Below are 18,549 nucleotides of genomic sequence, written 5' to 3' on the forward strand. Positions count from 1 at the left end.
CGACGAGGAGTGCGTTTGATTGTTGCAGGGCTCAATGGCGGACAGAACAGGAGAGTTGCGTTAGCACGGAGGACAATAACATCTCGACTACCTGAGCTCCTGGCGTGACTCGGTCCGCCGCTTCGTGCTCGCGGATGCACCGTGTGAGACGACCTCTCTCTCGCGCTAACGTCGGTTAGAAAGTCGCCGTCGTTTTCTGCTAATTTCGTTCCGCTCTTGAGTTCCCATCCCGGGCGGAGAAGTTCCACTGTTGGACGGCAGCTCACGGAGGGTAGTTAGCTTGCGAGCAAACCATGGGGGACTCCCTCGAACTGATAGGGAAGCGTCTGCTCTTGCTCCTCAATGACGGCACGCCTGCGAATGGATCCGAGCCGGGGCAGGCTGCCTGGCTCCGGGGGACGGTGCGGGCGGTGAGCGTTATCGGCCTGGCCGCCCCGGAGGTTAACGACGCGGAGGCGAACACAACAACAAGCGCAGCTGCAGGACTCACGGTCAGTGTTTACATACAAACGATGCCGCAGTTCATGGTGAAATACTCGCTAATATATATTAAAACCGTGTGTTAGCCATTAAGTATGTTTCCTGCCGCCTTAAGCTCCATTTTCACAGGCACTTTCAGTAGGTTGGTCGACTCGTAACGTTAGCTCGCACATATATCAGCTAGCTACAAGTCGCAGGCAGCGAGGCGAAGCTAAACTCGAGGCCGGGGATTTTGTGGCCTTGGCTTTGTTAGCGCTCTAGCTTTTGGACCAATGACATTCCGCTCCAGCAACACGAATCTTCGCACCGTAGCGATAAATGCTGAGCTCCACACATGTTAGAGGACATTTAATCATCGCCAAATTATAATAGATTTGTGTGAAGCAGCTGCGAAGATCAGCGTTAGCTTGTCAGTCGAGTTAAAGGCCGCTAACGTCCATATGAATGTAAACTGGGAATTTGTTCGACTTAACTTTCTGGTCCAGATCTTTAGATGTTCAGACTAACTCCAAACTTTCCAATTCAACACAAACTTTAATTAATCAAACATTTTACTCTCATTCAAGCTTTGTGTAGATTGGTGTGCAGTAAGATTTGCCTAAAATGGGGCGGTGGGTGACCTATATATAAGCTGTCCCTGACTAGCTAAAATCCAGGTTACTAGATAAATTCAAATATAACGAACATACTAGATTCATACATGACTTACATTTATATAATTACATGTGTTTAATGCAACGACAATATAACACTGATGGTCCTTTGACCCTTTGCAGAAGAAAAAAAACTTTGTTAAAATCGAGCAAAACTATCCAACTTCAGAAGCAGGAAGGTGCACATCTGACTTTCACCTAAACCAAGAGTGGTCTTCTGTTTAGCCTTCAACAAAAATGATATTTGTTGATGATCCGTCAGTGATATATACAATAATCGGCAGAGGATTGAACATGTCTGTTATGTTAGACAAATTGGTTCTTAGGTCCTGCTAACATTTTGAGTCCTGACAAGGGTACAGTCATACCGAGGTCCTTGATTCTAAGATGTGAAGGTGCAGTTACAAATGGAGTCAAAGACAAGTGCGATCCCATATTTTTCTTCTACTCTCAAAACAATTTTCATAATCACAAACATAACAACACCAAGACATTTCACAGACTCTTTTAAGTTTCTTTTTCTGTTTTTACGTCGCATATAGAGTCATCATGACTCATTCCGGGTTATTGGAAGTGTAGATTAAGTGGTTTATCAAGAGACTGGTAAATAATTGGGAGGGAAAATCTGCGTACATGGCACATGTTGCTCATGGCAACAAATGTGTATGTAATGCTTTGGCCAAGCAGCCTTGATGGAGATGTACTCTCTCTGAATGCCCTTCTGGTTTACCCTGTTTATTTCCATCTTCTGGCACACCGATACCATAGTTGTAGTTTAAATATACCAAAGAAATATGTGAATTATCGCTACTACTTAAGACCCAGTTTGTGTATGCCCCAGATAGTTTGTTTGTCTATTTTTGCAGCAGGATTATGTAAAAACTACTGAACAGATTTCCACGAGACTTGAAACATTAGCCAAGAAATAACCAATTAAATTTTGGCTTGGATCCGGACTAAGGGGTGATTCTAGACATTTTCTTGTTTTCACTCCAGTTAAGTTCGCATTTTTTGACATTTTGACCCAATTCTAAACTAATAATTCATGTTTCCTGATCAAGGGGTATATATAAATATCAATATACATACATACAACACACATTATTCTCTCTCTGAGTCACTCCACAGCTCCTTTTCCCCTTTCCTTTTGAATCTAGGCAGGTGGGTAATTGGCTAGTTAGTTACATCAGTTGTGTTAATCAATAACATTCCATGAAATGTTCCACCTGGACTCAACCCTGATTTGCCCAGAAGCAGCGAGCGACCATGTGAGTCAGGCACACTGATAGCATCCCGGTCTGTTTCTCACAGCTTGTCTCACGTTCACATTGAACAGCTGCTGTCAAACTCCTCTGAAGTGTCTGTGGTGTTTTACTTCACTGAAAGACAAAGTGATACAATCAATTTGACATCATCGACAAGTGGGAGGTGTCATGGTGTCTTCAGATTATGTGAGAAAGTCAGTGGTACAAATGTCACACTGTATATGAGAGGAGGAATGAAGTGAAGTTTACCATGTGGATCTCATTGTATTTGGAAACATTGGCGAATTAGTTTATTGTTCAGTCTGCTCATAAATGGTAATTGGTGCAGTTTTATTGTTTGTTTTTTGGTCACAGAAAAGGTTATAAACATAAAAAGCATCTTCCAATAACATTGTAGAGTTTATAGTGTAACTGGTATTCATGCCCACTGGATAAATGATTATGAAAAAATGTAATTATAAAAGACAAAGACACCTCCAACTGAGACATTTCCATTCACGACTACATAGAAGTCCCAAGTATAGGCATGTAGTATATTATCGTAGTAAAGAATACATTTACTATGGCAGTTTACATATCTCTGTATTGCCCCAAGTCAGCAACAAAGTTATTCATGTGTTTGACGCCATGATTTGAATGTTGGCTTTTGTTAATTGTTGGCCATTTTCTGCTATTTATTCTTTAAACAAAAGCATCACAATAACTAATGATTGGCAGGTACTCCTTCCTTGTAATCCTACCAGCGGGCCTTTTAATGTGTGTTGGTCTGTCACATGTAGCTCTTTTATTGGACGGACCACTCTGAAGTTTGATTTGTAACAAATTTGCAAAAGAATAGGTTGTTTGATTGTATTGTACTAGTAACATGTATAAACTTACAATTTGACAATACAGAGTGCTTCATGCTGTTAGAAGCAGCATTTGCATGAAAAGTTTACATAGAAATCGTGCATTTTTAAATGATTTAATACGCTTGAGTTACTTGAATGTGAATTCCAGTAAAGCAGTTGTCAATGAAAGTCCTAATGTTTACACTCTGCTCTCTGTGTTTCTCAATAGGTATTTGTGGAGTTTGAGAACGCTTCACAGCGGTGCTCCTGGGTGCAGGTGTATGATGAAGGGGTGAAAGGTGTGTTGGTAGAAGACTCTGTCGTTTGGGCCAATCGGAGCGACTGCACCGGGACTACTGGAGCCCCAGCATCATCCACTGCCTGGCCTGCTCTGGTGAGTAAACTGTTGGATAGGTGCTAGAATGTCTGCTTTATGCAAAAAAGTGTGTACCACTTGTGGAAGTGGTGCGGGAGAACAATACCAACCACTGCTGTCCAATCACTCCAACTAGCTGATGGAGAGCAGTCGAAGGCAACTGTAACATCCCTCTGACAAACAATAAATAAAAGAAGAGGTTAGGGCAGGTTAGATATGTAACGTGAACATAGAGCCATAAAGCACGGCATAAACAATCTGATATTTGATTGTGTTCTGGATTATATTTATAACTGGGGGAAAATATCTAAAGAACTGCTGATGTGTCTGTGAATTGAATTCACAAGTTTGAATTTCCAGGTCATTGAAATTTGTTTCAATATGAAATTTTGTTTATGCCAGACTCCGATGTTGGTGAAAGACACCTTTCACTTTCCAGGCCGTCCAACCGAGACGGAGCTCACAATGGTTCACTTAATGTTTAAAGTCAGTTAATGTATTAACATTGGTATTATGAGTAGAAGTAAAAGATAACTGAATTCAAAACAGATATTTGGTGTTAGCCCTGAATATCACTTTAAGCGATTTTTTTTTAACAGATATTGCGCTTGTGATTAAAACAAATGTTCAGCCAGTTTTGTATTTTTCTTCATGCTCAGAGAATTTATTGGTGTTGTCTTTTTCCTCAGGTCTTCCGCTCACTTGTGGATAAAGTGGGTTTAGGTTCTTTGGTTCCTGTGGAGTATTTTGGAAACAAGAATTTTGAGTTCCTCCCTGATAACAAAACAATCCAGAGGTTTGAGGTGTGTATGTTTCTCTTAGTACTTGTTTTAACTTTCAGTAGTTTTAAACCAGCTCATTGAGTCACCAAAAATTTAATAAAACGTTTTTTATTAGTCAAACAATATTTATACTGAACATTTGATATAACTCTTGACATGATAAAACTGTACTCTAGTGAGAAGTTTTTGCTCCAGATTATTGCTGTGTTGTGAGCACTTTGTCAGGACAGTGTGTACTGTGTCCTTGTACAGGTTGATAAAGACATAAGACACCCTTTGCTGTTAGAGCAGCCTTCGCTGCAGGCTGCCATCTCAAGCTGGCGCACTGACTTTGAACTGCAGGAAATCTTCAGGAAGGGTAAGACACCACATTCAACAAGTGTTGTTTTCATTTTCTACCTTTGTTCCTATCTTCAGTGGCTTGTCTTAAGGGGACAGAAAAATACTTAGGGGTAAACCGAGTTGTAGCCAAATACAGTACAATTGATTTTACTGGTGATCGATTCTTCAATAAAAAAAAAAAAGAAAAACAGGAAAAAACACGATGTGGCTCCACACTGTTCCTGTGGTGTCATTCAAGTGTCCCTAAGCCCCTACATTCAAATCCACCCGAAGCTGTATTATTTACACCATTTTCGAGTCTAAATTTCCTCTGATATCCTCCTCTGGAGCTGCGTTCACACGCACCCACCGGGAACACCACACACACTGCAGCTCGACTCTCGCCCGAGGGCACACATTACCATTGCTACTTCTGGTCTGGACTTTTGGCTTAAAACACAGTGTAAATGACACAGATTATGATCTTAAATAACTGATATTTATCCATTTTCAGTAGTTTAACTCTTTAAACAAATTAAAATCTTGACAACCCAGTTTAAATAAGTGAAATTGTCTAAATAAACATCTTTTCACTTTTTAAAAATGTATCACTTATCCATAACTGAAACACGTGACATGGTTGCACATCCAAAAGCAGCCTGTTGCAGTAGGTGTCAAAGTGGGTAGACATTATGTTGCTAAGCTATTGGTGGTTATACTAGTTGAGCAAAACTAATCACCCCTAATTAAAATATCATCTAATGTACCATCTGATTAAGTTTGAATGTAACTTGTACCTTTGTCACTGTTGATCAGGTTCGTACACTATTCAAGGACGCAGGGTTCTTGTGTACCAGCCAGAGTTTGAGGAGTGCTGGGCATCAGGACTGGTCTCACAGCACGACCCTATTTCACACATTATGGAGATTACCTTGGATAAGGTAAAGGACTCGTATGTTTTGAGTGAGCACAGTTGGGTTACTGTGTGAGAGAATGCCACTAAAATAAAACCTATTTTGCCATAGGGAAAAGAGAATCAAATTGTAGATCCTCGTGTGATCCATGTGATGCTGGCAGAGGGGGAGGTAAGATTGTCATATTATAAGTCAGACTTAACTGTCTACACTCATTTATATTTTGTTTCAATTGTTTGTGTTATCTGCTTAAATTGTTTAAAAATGTATTTATGAAAATGAATTTCTTCTTATAATGTTTTTCCCTTTTTAGCTTGGAAAGAACGGTCGGCGAAGGAAGGACAGTGAAACAATAAAGGGTGATAGTGGACGTAGACGTAGGACTCCTTCTGAAGGCGAGGATGACTTAAACTTGAAACGTTTTAAAGGAGCGGGAGACGCGGGAGCTAACGCACAAAACTGTGTCGATTCCATCAAACCCCCCGCGGAAGGGATGGGGATCTGGGTTGGAGACTCCGGTGAAAGAGTCAGTAGCACAACCAAAAACGGGAGCTCTTCAGATGGAACCTTCGCTCAGGGCAGGGTGTCATCTCCCAATACTATATCCTCACCCGAGATGGACCAATCAAATGCTACCCCTCCTCGATATCCAGCCCACGTCAAAGAAAACGGGCGCTCACTCACCACACAAGTGGTAGCAGACTCCACAACCCCTGTTTCCCACACCCCCACTCCTCCCCCTCTCAAACCAGCCCCCTCTCCCTTCTCCACCACATCTTTCCCTTCTTTGGGTCAGATGCCAAGCCTGGTCCCTGGTGCCCCTGCCCCCAAGGCCTCCCCGACCCCCCAGCCAGACCGAGAGGATGCTTCCCAGTCGCCCTTTTCCAAAACGGCTGCTCTTGTTTCCCCGGGGCCTGTCACGATTTCTTGGTCACATGACAGTGGCCCTAGTGTGGCACTTTCTGCCGCTGTTGGTTTTAGTTCTAAAGCTCCTGCCTGGGGAAGCCAGACTGAGGTAAGACAAACAATGATCAGTACTGTCAGCACCATTATTTGATGTTCATTATAGTCTTATTTCTGTAATTAATATCAATTAACTCAACCATATTGTTTTGTTTCTTAGGGGTCGAAAACTGCCTTGGGTTTTCGTTTGCCCCAGGCTGCTCCAGCTGCTCCTGTATTTGGAGATGCTACCTCTCAGACCAATGGAGCTCCGACCCCTACCACAACCTCCCAGGACACTTCCAGACCTTTTGGTTTTGGCTTTGGTGGTGCAAAGAATGATACTCAAACCCAGCCAGAGCAAAACTTGTTTTTCCAGTGCATGACCCAGAATTCTGGCCCAAGCCTAACTGCTGGTCAGACCCAATCCAAGGACACCAATTACTTCACCACAGTGTCGGAGAGCCTGAGTAAAGAGCCCCCAAGCCTTTTCAAGCCTGCAACTTCCACCGAAGGACTGAAAAAGCCCAATCAGCCGAAAGTGCCTGACACCCATCCAACAGGAAATGGTGTACTCAACAAACCGTCATCAGGAGGAAGAGGCTCCAGTATAAGTATTGGTGGTCAGACAGCAGCCCCAGGAGCCCAAAGTGCTTCTAAGAAGAGCAGTAATAATGGAACTTCCATGGGGGGTTTAGGCATGGAATCCAGTTTTACTTCTTCAGATAGCCACCAGAACCTTTTTCTGCAAGCCTCCAAAGAGCCCACTAATCCATTCCTGGCATATGGGGACAAAACATCCCACATACCGTTTGCTGGACTCAGTGGGGCTGAGCCACAGACCCTGGGTCCTACCTCGGACAGCAAGCCGAACTTGTTCACTATGGCAGAGCCGCCTAAGGGGATTCTGTCTTCCTCTTTCCAATCACTCTCGGCAGCTGCTTCACCCAGCTCTTCCTCCACTCAAGCGCCAGTCTTGTCTCAGAAGTCACAGAGTGAAGGGGCTTTGACCAAGGAGGAGCAAGAGGCTGCGGAGATGCCATCATCCACCTCAGGCTGCCGCATGTTTGGAAGCATCCCTGGTGGAATGGAAGAAGAGCCTGTGTCCTTTGACAAGAGCCAGTCCCAGAAATTTACCCTGGAGGAAAGAGGCCAAGCATCCAAACGTGACTCTGACTCCAGCAGCAACAGTGACCTGTCAGACCTGAGTGAGAATGAGGAGGGCCCAGAGAAAGGCCAAGTCCCACCACTCCCCATTAAGGATGGGGCCATGTTGCAGAAAACTAAAGTCCAGGGGGCTACTAAGGGCCGTCCACGTAACAAGCCGTTCAAAGGTAAGAGTCTTGAGTATGTTTTGTAATCCTTTGGTACAAACTCAGATTCTGAACTAACACTAAGTTGTGTCCTTCAGTGGGCCAGTCTGTGTTAAAAGACCAGAGCAAGGTGCGTCGCCTGAAGCAGTCCGGTGAGTCCTTTCTCCAGGATGGTTCCTGCATCAATGTAGCTCCTCACTTGCACAAATGCCGTGAGTGCCGCCTGGAGCGCTACCGTAAATATCGGAATACGGATGAAGATACCGATGATGATGATGACCCAAATGTAGCCTGTCGTTTCTTCCACTTCAGAAGGTGTGTAGTCTTTTTGAGACACTGAGTGTCATGATGGCAAGTTTGGGGAATAAACGATGTTATAATTTCCCCCAGAATCTTTTGATTACTGAATCAACTTTTCTTTTTTAAATCTTTGACCAGGTTGGCTTTCACTCGTAAAGGTGTGCTGCGCGTGGAAGGCTTTCTGAGTCCTCAGCAAAGCGATTCCATGGCTATGAGTTTGTGGCTACCTGCACCAGCTGTTCAAGAGGGGCTGGACCTTGATACATCCAAGTACATCCTGGCCAATGTGGGAGACCAGTTCTGTCAGTTGGTCATGTCTGAAAAGGAGGCCATGATGATGGTGGAACCTCACCGTAAGTATATAGGCATCTGCTCTTTTTCTTCACTTTCAATCTCTTCATCTTAACAGTCAACCTTTCAGATCGGTTTATATTGTTTTTTTATTCCTGTCCTTCAGAGAAAGTGGCATGGAAACGTGCTGTGAGAGGCGTCAGAGAAATGTGTGATGTGTGTGAGACGACCCTCTTTAACATCCACTGGGTATGCCGCAAGTGTGGCTTTGGAGTTTGTCTGGACTGCTATCGGCTCCGCAGGAACAGGCCAAGGGAGGGTGAGTTTAAACAGTGACATTTAGGGATCTTTATCGTGTTCACTACATTATTCCAGTTTTAAATTAACAGAGAGGACAACAAAGTCTCCAGGATTTTCCCGTTTGTCCATTTTCAAAAGCAAACCGTGCTGTTGAACTTTTTTCTAAACATTATTTCCAGCTGTATCACAAAAAAAAACTTGAGTGTTATATTTGTCAATTCACAGCTCCCTTACTGGAACTCATCATCTGCATTTGTGCTTCTTATGAAGGCGTGAACAAATGTGTTGGCGCAAGTATCAAATAGATTTTTTCTCCTTCTAGATGTGGATGACGTTTCAGAGGACGAGGTTTTCTCTTGGTTGAAATGTGCTAAAGGTCAACCTCATGAGCCACAGAACCTCATGCCTACGCAGATTATACCTGGGACAGGTAACATTTACTCTATGAAGGAATCATAAATTCAGAGCATCAAATATTTAATATGATCTTGTATCAGTACAATAAGAGCTGCAATGATTGATTTAATTGTCTGTCTCTTTTAGCTCTATACAACATAGGAGACATGGTGCATTCAGCAAGAGGCAAGTGGGGTATTAAGGCCAATTGTCCATGTACCAGTCGACACACCAAGCCTCTTGTGCGCCCTTTTGCTCCCAATGGGATTTCGCAGGTAATGTTTTTTTTTAATTCAAAACATTTTTCTATCTCCATGAAGAAGGCGTTAACATTTAGTTATGCTTGTCTCTGCAGTCTACAACGAGTGGTGGCGGCAGCAGCAGCCTTATAGCTGCAGCTTCTGGTTTTGGCAACACACCAAAATCAGAGGGAGAAGCGTCAGCCATCAAAACAGAACCTACACCAACAGCAGCACCATCAGACAGTGGGGGTGGGGAAGTTGTGGGCAGTACTAGTAACTCCACCAGTGGTACGTCCTCCCCCTGTAACCTCGCCCAGTCCTCTGCCAAGGAGTCACGCTCATTGGGAGAGGGCAACAGCTCTGCTCTGCACTGGCTGGCAGACTTGGCCACACAGAAAGCCAAGGATGACACCAAGGGTAAGTAGGAAAGAGGCCATAAAGAGTCAGTGTAATTTGAGCACCTCAAAAAATGTAAATCTTTATTAAAGTTGAGGTTGCATCATCATTTCCTTCCAGAATCTGGTTCACTTCGGGCCATGATGAGTCGAGACAGCCGGCCTCCCTTTGGTTTTGACTCACTCAGTGCCCTGTCAAAGCCATCTGCTTCTAGCCCTAAGCTATTTAACAGCCTGTTACTGGGCTCAAGCATGACCCAGTCCAAGCCTGAGGGGTCCAGTCTACGGGATCTGCTCAACTCTGGACCAGGAAAACTCCCCCAGGGTCCTGGAGAGAGTGGCGTACCATTCCCCTCAGTCTTTAGCACAGCAGGCGTAAGTAGATAAACTTATTATTCTGTGTAGTCTTTAACCCCTAACAATATTTATGTTTATCTTATATTTTTGCTCTATTTTATTTACTGTGAAATCTCACATTCCTAATGCTGTAGTCCTTTTCAAGCCACTGTATAACGTCTTTCAGAAATATTACGTAAAGTTGTTACTATTTATAATATCACGACTGTGGAAAAACACATATTTATAGTTGAACAGATTATAATTTGTGTTATTGCCATCGACTGGGGTTGTAATTAACCAAATCGTTTAATTTGAAAATGCCAGGATGAAAAACAGGAAAAATAGTTCTACCTTAACTTTATATTACTCAAGTGTAAATACAAGTACACGACTGAGTAACAAAAGCCCCTCTTGTGTCTCTTAGAGTGATAAGCTGAAGAGCAGCCTCCCGAACTTCCTCGATCACATCATTGCCTCGGTTGTAGAGACCAAGAAAGCAGAAGGCCGTCGCACTGGGGCCTCTGAAGGTGGCGAGCTTTCTACTTTGGGGGGCCGCAAAGATGGTGTAATGGGCCTTAGTGTTTTAGAACCACATACCTCGCACTCCTGGCTCTGTGATGGACGACTCCTCTGCCTACAAGATCCCAGCAACGGCAACAACTGGAAGATCTTCAGAGAGTGCTGGAAGCAGGGACAAGTAAGAATGACACGATAAGGATGATGGTGTGTTGATTTGTGTTGCTCTGTCTGCTGTCTAAACTCTTCACCGATGTGTCCAGCCTGTGTTGGTGTCAGGGATACATAAACGTCTGAAGTCTAATTTGTGGCGACCTGAAGCCTTCAGTGAGGAGTTTGGAGACCAGGATGTAGACTTGGTCAACTGTAGAAATTGTGCCATCATCTCTGATGTGAAGGTGCGAGACTTCTGGGATGGTTTCCAGGTCATCAAAAGTGAGTCCCCAATAAATTGTAAAAAAATGTTTGACTTGATCCCCCTTTGACTGTATTTAATGCCCATTTCTCTCTGGTGTCATTTATATAACTAATGTTCTTTTTTTGTGAATGTAGAGAGACTGCAAGATACTGACGGCCAACCCATGGTATTGAAGTTAAAGGACTGGCCTCCAGGTGAAGACTTCAGGGACATGATGCGCACAAGGTTAGGAAACCAGAAATATGTTGTTTGTATAATATGTCATCCTCCCCAGAAGGTAGAACTGGGCGATAAAACGATAAAGATAATTATTGCAAAATAACCTGTCCTCGATAGAAATATAAGACATGATCGTTAAAATGTTGATTAAACTCGTTCCAGCATTTTTTGACAGACAATACGAACAGCCAATAATAATGAGAATAGCAGAGCATGGAATCAATCATGTGGGTGGAATAGAGTCACAACCACATCAGGTTAGGTTGACGCACAGAGCGTAGGAGTAGCAGCCGGCAGCAGCACACCTGCTAATGTTTGAGCTACTACCGCCGTGCACACCAGAACGTCAGGAGTAGGAGCGAGATAAAAGAGAAAATGATGACAGGAAATGTAAAAGAGTAGCGTGCACTGCAAATTGTGTCAAAAGCATGTTCCCACAAAGAGGTAATACCACTAATCTAGTTTACCTTGATGAGATAAGATTTTTTTCCATATCACCCAGCCCTACCAGAAGGATTTATTTACAAATGTGCAACATGATAATCATATAGAATAATGTTTATTATATTAGGTTATAAATTGAATGGATGGTACATGCACAACTCAGACAATAAAGTAGGAATTGGAATTTGTCATTTTTCATGTGCCATTTTTGTAGTATCCTGGTGATTTGATGATTTGTCTCTTTTGGTGCCTTCAATTGCATGGTTGCATTATCTTGTCATAGTTTGTTCATCTTACTCTCTTTTTTTTTTTTTTTTATCTTCCCCAAAAATGTTTTTTTGTATGCGTTATCTCAAACATTCTCAAGGACATTACAACTGAGGTTAGCTTCAGGATTCTTTGAACTAATTTGTGAATCCTACTTCAGTCAAATTTTAATCTGCATAGCCCCTATTTACTAATCACAGTTTGTTTCACAGGGCTTAGTTGTAAGGTCATTTATTCGATTCATTCCTCATACTTTTCCCAGGTTCGATGATCTGATGGATAACCTCCCCTTGCCTGAGTACACAAAGAGAGATGGTCGTCTAAACCTTGCTGCCCGTCTGCCCAACTTTTTTGTGCGTCCTGACCTCGGGCCTAAGATGTACAATGCCTATGGTAAGAAGCTTGGCTGAATTTTTCTCCCCTTCCCTCCATTGTATACACTTTTTGTCTTCATCTCTCTCTCTCTCTCTCTCTCTCTCTCTCTCTCTCTCTCTCTCTCTCTCTCTCTCTCTCTCTCTCTCTCTCCCTCTCTCCCTCTCTCCCTCTCTCCCTCCCTCCCTCCCTCCCTCCCTCCCTGTCCCCCAGGCTTAATCTCCAGTGAAGACAGAAAGGTGGGAACCACTAACCTTCATCTGGATGTATCTGATGCTGTCAACGTCATGGTGTATGTTGGCATCCCTCAAGTCGATGCAGACCAGGAGCACGGTCAGTAAACACAAATGTGATCACAAACACTACTTTTTTTTTTTCATTCGAGAGACATTTTTTTACAATAATAAATGCAAATGATTTGATTGAATTTCTAATACCAAACACATTCTGTATAATAAACTATAATATAAAAGGAAAACAAATTGGATCGCACTCATTCCACCTTGGTCCATCTCATCTCCCACAAACAATCATGCAGAACCTTATCAGAGCTATTTTCCATCATGCTTGTACTGTTTTAGTTGCTCCAGGCTTGATTGGCTTGGATAGGACCCTGAGTTCACCCTCCAGTCTGTCTCACTCATTTACATTGTGGCAAATATTTCTCATTCACAGAGGCAGATCTGTCTGGACACAAAGGTCTGTAGACTTTCAATTGTATCACTTCACCAGCATGCCCTTCTTCTTGACTAACTCCCCATCTAATCTCCTCCACCCTATCCTTATGTTACTGTCTGTAAAGTAGGGGCCAAAGCACTGGGACCCATCTGTTAGTTTCTATTGTGGCTTTATTCTTCATCCCATCCTCTATTTTTATTTAAATACTTACTTTTTTTACACCTCAGTTGCCATTGGAACTTCTATTGTTTGCCTTTGGCGATCTACTCTTTTTTCTAACTTAATTGCAGGGATGGAGTAAAATGTGTGTAGCTGTCAGGTTCGGTTAGTGCAGTAATGTGAATTCTTAGAATCAACACAGATCCCACAGGATCTCATAGTTACAGCAGTATCTTCAGTTCCTGCCAGCTTTGGGTCATCTGTGCTCTTGTCCCAACACTGTGGGTTAAGAATTTTGAACGAAGGGCATTAAGTATTGGCATATGCATTTCCTTGCAGGCTTCCCCTCTCTCATTACAGTAACACAGAGTCTGACCATAGGCATGCTGTTGTTGTACACCAACCCCACCCTGTCATCAAGAGACACTGCCAATGGCCCCTTTGCTCCCCTTTATGTGTGCGTTGTTGTTTATGTTTTGTCCTACAGAGGTCATGACCACCATCGAGGAGGGCGATGTGGATGAAATGACGAAGCGGAGGGTGTACGAGGCCAAAGAGAAACCTGGAGCTCTCTGGCACATCTACGCTGCCAAAGACGCTGAAAAGATCAGAGAACTGCTCCGAAAGGTCAGCAGCCACTCGTCTTTACGCGCCAGCGTCTCATCTCTCAATCTGCACTGACACTGGCTGAACATGTGAAATATCTTAACCTCAGACCCAGCATTCTTTAAAAACAGCATAAGAACAGTGCATTACCTACGCCATCATTTCAACACATATCCACTACAATGCACAAACAGAAATCTGAGAGATCAGCTGCTTTCCATCAACCAAAATAGCTAAGTGGTTCGCATGGATCACCTGCATAATGACGTTTGAATCTATATCTGTGTCAGGTGGGAGAGGAGCAGGGTCAAGAAAACCCCCCAGACCATGACCCCATTCACGACCAGAGCTGGTACCTGGACCAGGTCCTGCGCCGCAGACTCTATGAAGAATATGGTGTCCAGGGCTGGGCCATTGTACAGTTCTTGGGAGATGCTGTATTCATTCCTGCTGGAGCACCACACCAGGTCAGTATGACAGCAACAATAACTTCTTGATGCTTGATTCACGGTCCATGATCAACATATTTTACATTCTCTGCTCTTCCCTCCCAGGTGCACAACTTGTACAGCTGTATCAAGGTGGCTGAGGACTTTGTTTCTCCTGAGCATGTGAGGCATTGTTTCAGACTGACCCAGGAGTTCAGACACCTGTCCACTACTCATACAAACCACGAAGACAAGCTACAGGTCGGTCTGCTTTTCTTACATGTCATTTCAGTGTCGAGCCATTTTCAGACATGACCTCCATGGGAAATCCAGAGAATTGGCTATGGAGTTTACCCGTAGTCTGTCTTTCACACATGCACAACACAGCCGGAGGTTTTCTGCACAGACGTGTTTACAATAGCATCAAATCCTCTACATTAGTCAGGCGAGAGGTGGAGCAGCCGAGTGCAGCATACATAGGCAGGAAGTGACGTATTAACCTCGCTGTGGAGATCATCTTCACAGCACCCTGAAACTCTCCTGACATCCTAATCTGTGGTCACCTTAAATAATCTGCTGGTTTCACGTGCAGGGATTACATAGAAGTTTGGTTTTGTTCAACCAATATAAGCAACCAGACCATTTCCAGTATGCATACCTCCGACTGACCTTAACTGACATTTATAACAAGGTTCTTCTGAACGTAACATATAGTTCCTTTTAAATAAGAAACTGATTTGCAGATAATAAGGTATTTAACGTTGTTGTCTTAAGGCAAACACTGTATTGTGTTTACATTCATATTAAAAGATTGAAGTCAGTCCCCAGCCTGAGTGTGTGTTATTGATGTTCTGAAGCAGGAGACTGCTCTCCCGTCTGTCATAATTTTAACAGACTCTTCTGTCATTCTCCTCAGGTGAAGAACATCATCTATCACGCAGTGAAGGACGCTGTTGGGACTATGAAGGCCCATGAACCTAAACTAGCACGCCCTTAGTTCCGCTCACTTAACGCTGTTCCAAGACAACCACCCTCTGAAGACCACACCACTACACACACGCACACACACAACATTACATACCTACATACACAAGCTACAGAGTACAGATATAGAGTGTAGCGTTTTTTTGGGCAGTGAAGATTTGTTTTTGCGGAAAGAGAACATTTGATCTGGGGAGGGTTTAGACATGGAGGGGTGAGTCAATGTTCTGATTAAAGAAGTTCTTTATCGCTGTTGCACAGTACGCTCAAACTTGTCTAGTTGTTTTTCTTTTTTTTCTGATTAACTTCGTATTTAAAGTCAGTGTGTTGTTCTCATTGTATATCTATGATGTGAGAATAAGGGAGGTTAAAGCTGACGTGCCTTTGGAGCAGAGGTTCAGCTACTATATAAGCGACTGACAAAATGTGAGTACTGGGCTAACTTTCCTATTTTGATGACGTCAATATGTTTTTTCTTCAATAGGAGCAAGGTTAACCTGTTTTTGTAGATTTTTTTCGTTGTTGGAGTTTTTAAACAGCTGATTGCTTCTGCCCTCTGTGGCTGAAATGAATTTGGGAAGCAGCCTGTGAAGTGAAGCAGACCAAAGTTTTGTATTTTAGTTTTCTTATTTCAGTTTTAGAAAAATAAGTATTTTCTTTGTATACACCACAAGACAATGATCAGAAGGACTTCAGAGGGGGCAGTTTTTTAGATTCATGGGTTTGGTCACCTGTCTTTGTCCCATGGACTGAATGAACGGAAGATTTCCAACACCATTGTTCAAAAAATCCCAATTGCAGCTGAACAGAACTACTGGCCATTAACATCGTATCAATATATATTGATCATAGCAGTCAGTTTGATTTTTCACAATAAAAGTTACAAAAATTACTGTTGGCGTCTTGTGTATCTTTAAAGGTTCCTATGGTTGTGAAAACCTGGAAAAGAAATGGAATTGTAAAATGTTTATTTCCAAGCCTGGAAAAGTGCTTGAAAAAATAAAATCCCAAATGTTTTGGAGAAGTCATGGAAATTTGTTATGTTCATATTTTCATCTCGTTTATTTACAACTGAGAAGCTAATGAAAAAAGGGTCCGGTGCATCACCAACTGGTGAGAAGCATGCAGTGCCTTGAGGGTTGGGGCCTGAGCTGTGCGTGCGTGCGAGCGTCAAATGAGAAGAATGTTGCACTCCCTTGAAAAGGCCATGTAGACCAGAGGTCTTCAACAGGGGGTCCGCGGAGGTACTGCAGGGGGTGGCGACATTTTTGGTTGAGACAATTTTTATATTTTTTATAATTTTTCCAACCTATTTTTTCCCCACAAATTTAAATGACTTTAAATAGACATTAAATTGCATCCAACATATTGTGAGGCTGATATGATCCTATGCCTGACAACCTCCATCTGTCCAAGGTTAGATAAGTTGTGTGCTACCCATCAGGGTCCGACATCTCACTAATGTGGGCGTATGTGTGCCGTCCACAGATGGCTTGAGGATTCACTGTTTCTTCTACATGTATGTTTAAAATAAAAACATGAATCTGTGAATTACTTTAATAGCTCAGTGTTGTATGCAAGATGTATGTTTATAAATGGCAGTGGCATGGCCACCCTGTACCTTGCACATGTTTTAATTAAAAACATGGATATATGAACCCATGTAATATTTTAATAGTTTAGTATTGAATGCACAATAACAAGATAGCTATGTTTATACTAGGCCCAGTTTAATATAAAACACAATTTTATAGAATATATATAGTATGGGGTCCCTGCTCCATCTCTCCACCAGTTTGGGGGTCCTTAGCCTGAAAAATGTTGAAGACCTCTGATGCAGACGATTCAGTGTGCGATGACATCCTCCGAGAGTTCAGTGAGTTTTGTGACTCAGCTGCTCTTCAGGTCAACTTCAGGGAGTTTGACCCCAAAACAGACCGGTTGGCCACTGTCCTGTACAAGACAATGGGGTCGAAACCAATCATTTTCAGGAGTCCGGGATGGGGTGAAGGAAATTTGTCCTGTCTCATGGACAGGCCAGTGTGGAGCGTGAATTCTCAATCATGTAAATGATCTTAGAGAATCCGAAGGAGAAGTCCCTGGCGGCTCGGAGGCTCGTCGTCGACCATGTCAGGTCTTTTGGGGGCGTGAAAAAGGTTGAGATCACCAAAGAGCTGGTGCTTTTAGCTGCAAGAGCCAGGCAGTAGTACCATGGGCACCTGGATGAGGGGAAGCGAAAGAGGGAGAGGCAAGGCATTGAACTGAAGAGTCAGGCCCTAACATATGAGAAAAAGAAGAGGGCAAGAATGGAGGCTGATATTAGTGCACTTCAGAAATCAGCAGCTACACGCAAACTGATCTTCATCACCAAATCCAACAGCTTCCGCCGAATTGCAAAAGAGAAGAAGGTATCTCTGCTGGAGTTTGAAATGCAGATGGATGCGAAGCTTGCAGTAACGAAACGCTAAGCGTACTTCAGTTAGGGTCCCGTGGACAGTAAGACACAAGAAAGCCATTTTTTTTTTTTCTCATTACAACTTGGTCAGGTTGCCCCTCACTCTTCTCTCTCTCCAGCCCCTCACGGGTACAGAACTGTGTGTCTGTGTGAGTGAGTGTGTCAGTCAAATACAAAAAGAAAGCACTTGTTATGCGAATGTTGTTTTATAAACCTGTTTCAATGTGAAATTGTTTTTGTTGATTTATGGTCAAAGAGATGGTTGCCAACTCAAATTAAGTTTTTTTTAATTTGCACTATAAAAGGGAATGCAATGTGCTCACTAACTGGATGTTACTACCTACAAAAGCTCATATGTCAGTGTTATGAATGCCTGGCAACCAGAGTATATTTATAAATGGCTATTCTTTTAATCAAACTACTGTCTCATTCATTTGTGTAATTTAAGGTATACTTTATGCTTTGGAATTCTCATGTTAGTTTAAATACTACGTTGTCATTTTTCATGTATACCCAGATTTCATGGGAATGAGCAGGTAATCCAATCCTTAATGTTAATATAACTGCAAAAGTTTGACAGCCTGTCGTGTTGGCAGTACTTCAAACACCTATTCATTGCACAATATCTTACACTATGTAAATGTGAAAAAAAAAAGTATATACAGTACTGTGCAAAGGTTTTAGGCAGGTGTGAAAAAATCCTGTAAACTAAGAATGCTTTCAATAATGGAAGTGTTTATTTTCATCAATTAATAAAATGCAGTGAATGAACAGAAGAGAAATCTAAATCAAATCAATATTTGGTGTGACCGTCAAAACAGCATCAATTCGTCTAGGTAGACTTGCACACAGTTTTTGAAGGAACTC

General features: G+C 42.6%; 1 protein-coding gene across 1 annotated transcript; it reads left to right on the forward strand.

Annotated features, from left to right (window-relative positions):
- The first annotated feature begins 4 nt into the window (after positions 1-4).
- Positions 5-16,119, forward strand: kdm3b (lysine (K)-specific demethylase 3B). Its single transcript, XM_062393381.1, has 25 exons — positions 5-491; positions 3,458-3,622; positions 4,294-4,407; positions 4,639-4,744; positions 5,524-5,648; positions 5,733-5,792; positions 5,935-6,636; positions 6,745-7,897; positions 7,975-8,191; positions 8,315-8,529; positions 8,634-8,786; positions 9,090-9,197; positions 9,311-9,438; positions 9,519-9,822; positions 9,922-10,175; positions 10,564-10,836; positions 10,919-11,090; positions 11,208-11,298; positions 12,266-12,396; positions 12,589-12,708; positions 13,051-13,074; positions 13,700-13,839; positions 14,109-14,285; positions 14,373-14,507; positions 15,163-16,119. The coding sequence occupies exons 1-25, from the start codon at positions 294-296 to the stop codon at positions 15,241-15,243; spliced, it is 5,346 nt and encodes a 1,781-aa protein (XP_062249365.1). The 5' UTR covers positions 5-293; the 3' UTR covers positions 15,244-16,119.
- Positions 16,120-18,549: the final 2,430 nt, after the last annotated feature.

This window comes from Platichthys flesus, chromosome 8 (genome assembly GCF_949316205.1).
Source record: "Platichthys flesus chromosome 8, fPlaFle2.1, whole genome shotgun sequence".
NCBI classification, from domain to species: Eukaryota; Metazoa; Chordata; class Actinopteri; order Pleuronectiformes; family Pleuronectidae; genus Platichthys; species Platichthys flesus.

Bases quoted from the DNA above. Each gene is read 5' to 3' on its own strand.
- kdm3b (XM_062393381.1), top strand. From the start codon at position 294: ATGGGGGACTCCCTCGAACTGATAGGGAAGCGTCTGCTCTTGCTCCTC. The intron at 9,439-9,518 runs GTAATGTTTTTT...TTGTCTCTGCAG, and splicing joins CTCCCAATGGGATTTCGCAG to TCTACAACGAGTGGTGGCGG. The intron at 14,508-15,162 runs GTCGGTCTGCTT...CATTCTCCTCAG, and splicing joins ACCACGAAGACAAGCTACAG to GTGAAGAACATCATCTATCA.